At 37.7% G+C, this 7,127-nt stretch overlaps 2 protein-coding genes across 2 annotated transcripts in view; one reads left to right on the forward strand and one right to left on the reverse strand.

Moving 5' to 3' along the window:
• Positions 1-315: 315 nt before the first annotated feature.
• The window catches only part of LOC108574635 (nuclear protein localization protein 4 homolog), an 11,407-nt gene continuing 4,595 nt past the window's right edge, over positions 316-7,127 (reverse strand). Inside the window, exons 11-13 of the mRNA XM_017937255.1 lie at positions 1,041-1,192; positions 827-965; positions 316-749 (exon numbers count right to left, since the gene is read on the reverse strand). Coding sequence (XP_017792744.1) covers positions 432-749; positions 827-965; positions 1,041-1,192 — 609 coding nt within the window. The 3' untranslated portion in view covers positions 316-431. The remainder of the gene's footprint in view (positions 750-826; positions 966-1,040; positions 1,193-7,127) is intronic.
• On the forward strand, positions 1,678-6,892 carry LOC108574637. The gene is made up of 4 exons (XM_017937256.1): positions 1,678-2,160; positions 3,864-4,181; positions 4,518-4,667; positions 4,827-6,892. The coding sequence occupies exons 2-4, from the start codon at positions 3,864-3,866 to the stop codon at positions 6,156-6,158; spliced, it is 1,800 nt and encodes a 599-aa protein (XP_017792745.1). The 5' UTR covers positions 1,678-2,160; the 3' UTR covers positions 6,159-6,892.

The following is a 7,127-nucleotide window of genomic DNA, read 5'->3' on the forward strand; positions in this document are numbered from 1 at the left end:
TTTTTTGCTTCAATTTATTTTCATATTTAGTTATATAGATTAATAGCTTAAACATTTAAATATTTAATGTAAACGTATTAATTGTTATCACATAAATATTATAATTTCTGTAATCATAATAATTCACAGTATAATTAGTTAAAATGAAATATAATGTTAATACAAAAAAACTAGTTACATTTTGCAGTTTCATGCTATTTATGATTAGACACACAGTAAAGGGTAATTATAAAAAGGAAAACTAGAAAGTATACTTCAATAAAAGATACTTTTTCCTTTTTTATTCACTCATAAATAAAGCCAAATATGTGCTGAAAACAATTTTTATATCCGCAAGAACACAGTTTGTGTCAAATTCAGCGGAAACAAAGTTGCAATTTAAGGATAGCACCCTTAAATGCATACAAAAGCAATATAATATTGGCAATTTGTTATGTATTCCTTGGTAAACCACACATTTCACACATTGCAAAATCTGCTGCATTGAGAAAGGTGCAATGAGAACAAGTCCAAAGTGTTTGGTCAGGAGGTGAATTGGCAATTGGATCTGTACCAACTCCTATTCCACTTCCTTCTGCAAGTGCAGAAGATGACATTCTTGACCTAGTACCAAATCCTGTTTGAGATGTAGATGCCGTAGTTACAGATATGAGTTGTTCTACTGTTGCCCAATGTTCTAAACGTGTCCATTCCAGTGCTTTTTCTCTATCCTTATTACGAATTGCTTCTAATAGTGGTATCATATGGTCCTTAAGAAACAAACACATTTTAGAGTAATAAAAAATCTTTTTGAATAGATAAACGTTTAAAAGAAAACATATTGTACCTTCATTGGAAACATATCCATTGTTGCAATAAAAATTAACAAGTGGAAATCTGAAGCTGCTTCTAAAAATTGCTCTTTACTAAATTGCTGCATATAAGAGCAAAGTGAACTAAATTCTTGAACATGTCCATCGATGAGTCTAGAATTAAAATTTATATTTGTATAAACTATTTTATAAAAACAATATTATATTTTACTGATATCTTTTACATACCTATTTTCAATTGGAAATGGAGTAATTTTATCACTAACATAAAAAGTAAACTGCGGAGTAAGTGGTGTAGATGCAGGTACATCTACCAATAAATATTCTACCGGCAGAGGTCTTGCTAGCCTTGACACTTCATTTCCATAAGAATCTTTTTCCTAATGGCAACAAAAAATAAAATTTGAAAAGTAATTTTTTGATTTCATTGTAATATAATTTTTATTTCATTACATTATGTAAAATAATTGCACTTTTATTGGTTCGCAAATACTTTGTATTGCAAAATATAGATAAACAATAAAGATTTAATAAATACTATTTCAAAGTATTTCAAAAACGCGCTGTAATAATTGTGTTACGACGTTCCTGACTTGTACTGAAGTCAAGTAAAGTCTGGACAATTTCATTGGTCAATTCGAGCAGGTACAACAAGGTTTACGAAAAGGTTTATGAAGGCAGGTCCATAATGCTCGTGCTTGGAATCGTTCGAGAAATGCGCGCGCAATGGTAGAAGCCGCAGACGACAACCGGCACCGTTTGCCACGAGTCGAACTGAAAGTGTATAAGAAAGAGGAAGGAGAAAGACAGAAGAAGAGAGTGAGAAAGAGAAGGAGGGAGCTCTGGAATTGTTAGGAGGGGGTAAGATACGGGACGAGGAGAGGAGAGCAACAGCGTAAGCGACTAGCGCGCGCTGTGGTGTGTGTCGGTCGGTCGGTCGGTCGGTCGTCGCCGCCATGCTAGTGGTTAGTTTAGTGAACCAAACATCATGATGTGGCAAAACGTTCGCACGAGCTAAGACTGAAATAACGCCGCGTTACCGGCGCGCCGTCGTTATGTTATCCATAATAACTCACGACGTTCGATAAGCGTAAACACGTAACGTGAAAAGTACAAAATAGCTTGGTAAAAGCTCTAAGGCAACAGCGGCGACGAAACTGTCGAGGTGCTCGATTCTTGCGTGCAGAACCGCACAACACTACGTCAATCCCGATGTAAATTAAAGTCAAATCATACATCTGAGCAAACGTTACGGAATAATCATCGTCACGGTACACGCTAGGAGTGACGAGTGCCAACGATCAGCCTCCATCGCGCGGCAAGGAGACGATCACGAATCGTATACACGGTACGGAACATTTACGGTTCTACAATCCAACGAAAGAAAGAGGAAGAGAGAGTATGGACGTTATGTGTGCGTGTATGTGCGCGCGCCCGCATCCATTTGTATGTGTGATAAGGAAAATGCATATGTATCATGTATGTGTGTGTGATCGCGTACATGCGCGCTCTCGCGTGTGTTGCGTGTTAGTGTGAGAGAGTACAAGAAAAGATGGAGTGTATGCGCGTGTATATGTGGATAAGATAGAATGAGAGAATGGAAGAAGAGTAATGGATTGATAAGCGAAAGTGAGAATGAGGTAGAGAAAGAAAAAACAAGCGTGCACGTACAACATAGAAATGGTACGAGCGAGAACAAACTACAATATTCCCGCGGAATTTGCCTGACACGCAGTAGTTCACAAGTCGTTTTTACTTGAACGCGGACTTGTCACGAGTAGTGACAGCGTAATATCGCGCAGGGAACTTGGCGATAAGCTGCAAGAATCCATATATCATACGACAGGGGGTTTTATCGGTTGCGCGTATTGGTATTTCGAATGCTTTGGAGAGTAAAGAATTGTGACCACTCTGTATGTTCCACCCCTATTAGTTACCTTCCTCTTTGAACATTTTCTCATTAAAGGATGGTAAATCTCAAAACTTCGACTGTCTGACCTCCTTACGTTTTGGCGGGATTTTCAACGCATGCGCGTTCTCGCATGAAATGTCATTCTTTATGTTTCGGTAGTGTCAGCCAAATTGTTGCATAATAACTTTGCTCGTTGTAGTCAATGTGTAAGATAAGAAGCTAACCTTTTGGGGACAAGTTCGTGCACAAAGACAATGCTGTGAAATAATACGAATGAACTTATGCCGGGTGTCACGAAACAGTTTTACGACAGCGGGAAAAAAAAAGAGGGAATGAAATAGAAGAATTCTGGATATAATCCATATTGTACTGAAGAATTCGGTCATTCCTTTGTTTCCGAGTCTTCTATTTATGTCACTTTGTTGACAAAAAAAAAGAAAGGAAAACAGTAGTGTTTTCTCGCTATTCATACGTTTACTTCAAAGGAAGATGTTTTCAAGTACTTTTACATGATATATCGAAACGCGATAAACATTAAACGAAAGAAATTTTGTAGAAAGTATCTTACAAACAAGAATAAGAAATATGTATGTACTACTAATTAAATAAATATCTATATCGTTTGAACTACAGTTGAAATAATTTGTATGCGTTTTGTATGAGAGCATAATATAGCACATGATATACTTTAACAAACAACGGTTTTCTTTCAATGAATTTAAATTTACATTATCCTTTATTTTATAAAGATAACAAGTAATATTGCTTAATAGAAGGGAGAAAGTCAAATAGATAGAAAAAGACGAAAAGAAAGAAAATATATCATTCAACTGTTGAACCGTTTATCACTTATACGAATAGGTATATTAAGCTTGACCTTCACACTATTTTTCTAAATAGTACGGTAATATTTAACGAAACGAGTTTGTAATTCCACTTAATTCAAACTTCCGTTCTTTCGAATATTACGAATTTCTTTCCTTTTGTTTAATTTTCTAGGAAATTGGAAAAATTGAATTACACAAATAGTTTTTGCTCCCCCCCTCTCTCTCTCTCTCTCTCTCGGTGCGCTTGCGCGCGTGTGTGTGTACAAAGAATAACGAATAATTAGTAAAAACTATTTTGTTGTTGTTTTTCAGATGCTGGATCCAAGTGTATTAACGGATTTAGAGGAACTGACGCTTTGCAGTTATTGCAAGCAGAAGTATAACGACGCGGAACAATGCCCAAAATATCTTAGTTGCAAGCATTACTTTTGTCTGCGTTGCATAGAGAATAATTTCTTAAAGGGACGTGAGTTGTTTTGCGCGCACTGTTGGAAGAGGACAGACCTGGGTGATCAAGGACCAGACGCTCTACCGACGCATTCTTCTCTCCTTGTACTAACGAACAATCTGTCTCACTTAAAAATTACCACGAACAACACATCTGGAAAGACGAACGACAAGGAGAGAAAGGTACATGAGAGTTAAAATTTTCTGTATAAATTTCTGGTTCATCGGCCGGTTATTCACATTGTCAGTTCATACGCAAATGGTAAAGAAAGCATGCAGCTATGAAGCCATATCGGAGATAGCTTCTAATAGTAATAGGATTATGTTATAAGGTCTGGAATGGTTATTTTTTAAAATATAAAGTATCATTTTTATATTTAAAATTCTTTTTTTTTTTTGCTTGCTAGGGTTTATACGCGAATAGATGCTATGTCGTATTACCACGTGAAAAGATAATTTTGTATGAATTAAAATAAGAAAAGGTACGAAATTTATGATCACCATAATTATTTTTTACAGAGTGAGAATTGTCACACGCACGGAATGCCTCTGGCATTATGGTGTGCAACATGCTGCACAGCACTTTGTAGAGCATGTGCCACTCCACAGGAACATCCAGGTCACCAGATAAAATCGCAAACTGATGCCAAAGAACAGCTCATATCCGACGTAAGTTTTTCATTTATTTTTATTTGCTGGTACATTTTCTTTCATTTCTATCTTAGGTTTGTATGTATATATACATTTGCGTGTGAAAAAAAAATATAAATAGTCGATGTATAGCTTTCGACAATGTAAGTAGGAAGATGCGTGTCAATCTTTTTCTAGGTTCAATTGGAGTTAGTTGCTATGGGAAAGTTATCGACCGAGATTCAAAGACTGGCTATGCAACAACGAGAATTTTTAATAAAAGTGTTGGAAGCTTGTGTAACGTTGAAAACGCACGTCGAGACTGATCTTCAGAATGGCTGGAGTCATTTTCCCGAGATAACGGACGCACGGGAAACACTTGGGAAAGCGAAAGCTAGTCTGCAGATGATCGACAGTCCTAGCGATGTATACAGTTTGCATTCACAACTCATAATAGAGAAACAAAGATTGCAATCGAAGTATCAAGAAATGATGTTGCAGTGCCAGCTCGACGATTTAATTGGGAACTCGGGTGTGGTGTTTGATTTTGCATTACTAAAACAAGCGTTAGCTGGAATCCACACGGGGGAACCGATCGTTTCTCAAGGGACGAGTAACGGTGGTCGATTGCCCAATCATTTGGCGGCTTCTCAAAACCCGATATTGTTCCTTGCAAATTATTGCATGTCACAGCTGTATTCGAGACATGTAGTTAGTAAACAACATCTGCAAAACGGTTCTATTGAGTACCATTCGAGCATGATGCAGCCGCAACCAGCTCCACCGGGCTCCGTTCATGTACATCAAGGTCCACCGCCGCCGGGAACCCCGCAGCAACTTCTCATTCCACCTGGTTCGCCGTCCGTTAAACCCGTTCCGCCCGCACCTCCGAACGCGATGCTACATCCTCAACAACAATCGACATTTATACCGGAAGGAGTCGGTACTGGTGGCGGAAGTTTGGTAACCGTCCACTCGTCCTCTCAACCGCCGTCCAGCGGAATAGCAGCATCCCTTCGGGGACCTTCGAATCCTTATCCTCTATATTATTTCAATATCGAAGTGAACGGATCTCCACATGGCCGTATCGTGATAGAAGTGAAGCCAGATGCAGCGCCGAAAATGGCCAAAAATTTTAATGTACTTGCAACCGGTGAAGTTGGAGTCGGTTACAAGGGTTGCACTATATTTCAGTGTTGGGAGGGTGAATCCGTAATCACTGGTGATTTCGAATTGAACAATGGTCGCGGAGGAAGAAGCATATTTGGGGATGGATATTTTATGCCGGATGACACGAAATTTCCTGCAGTAAGAGGAGCAGTCGGAATGCGGAGAACGCAAAAACGGCACGATAATCTCGGTATGGTGGGTTCACAGTTTCGTATAATACTGCAAGAGATGCGCGGATTCACCGGAATTTTTGGCCACGTTGTCGAAGGTTTAGAATTAGTTGAGAAGATATCTACATTTGGCGATCAAACGGGCAAGCCTACGAAGAATATTCTAATTACGAAATGCGGTAAATTGTAACGACAACACTATTGCGGTTAGTATACCGAAGGGTAATCAAGTATTACCCGTATACTTCACGTTTTCCCGTTCTAGACAACTAAAAAAAAGTTTTACTAGTTCGCGACGGTATCTCTAACGCGTTCGATATAGGGGAATGGGGTGTTTCGTTAAACAAGAAATCACGTATATATAATATTTGACGATAAATGATATTATTATATGTTGAGAGATACCATCACGACCATATAGCTCCATGAATCGCGATGCTCCGTATGAGTCACACAATTTAATTAACTATTAACAATAGAATTCTAAAGATGTTGAATCTATTTTTAAACGTGGACGCATAAGAGAAGAAAGAAGAAATAAAGATCCATATTTTACTATTGATTGGGAATCAATAAGATTCTGTATCTACAATAACGACGATGATCGATAATACGTACCTCATAATCGATCGTGATATCGATACGACTTCTAGCTGTACATTTGTTTTAGAAAAAGTTCGGCGTTTATTTTGGCTATTGGCATATTGCTACGTATAGTTGATATAGAGGGGATCGCACGGGATTTAAGAAGTGCCGTGGTTAACGGTATCGCCCTACGGGGGGTTGTTAATGTGTTAGGTCTTAGATAGTAAAAACAAAAACAAGAAAAAAAAAACGTGTAGATGAGGAATAAGTACGGAAAGTGGGGCAAACTTGTATGTATGTATATATACATACATTCATATATTTGTAAAAAAAAAGCAAACAAACAAACAAACGTACAGGCGGGAACTTTTTTTTTTATTTTATAACCGAAATACGTGACTTCGTAAAAGTAAAAAAAAAAAAACAAAAAAAAATGATCGAGATTCCATATACGCAGGTCGTTTAGAACATTAATCGAACGATATGTCGACACGTAAAAGGGCTAATTCTATTTCGTCTGGTTAACGATCACGTGTCGTACCGTTTCTTTTTTTTTTTTTTTTTTTTTTTTTTA

This window comes from Habropoda laboriosa, unplaced genomic scaffold, assembly GCF_001263275.1.
Source record: "Habropoda laboriosa isolate 0110345459 unplaced genomic scaffold, ASM126327v1 scaffold175, whole genome shotgun sequence".
NCBI lineage: Eukaryota > Metazoa > Arthropoda > Insecta > Hymenoptera > Apidae > Habropoda > Habropoda laboriosa.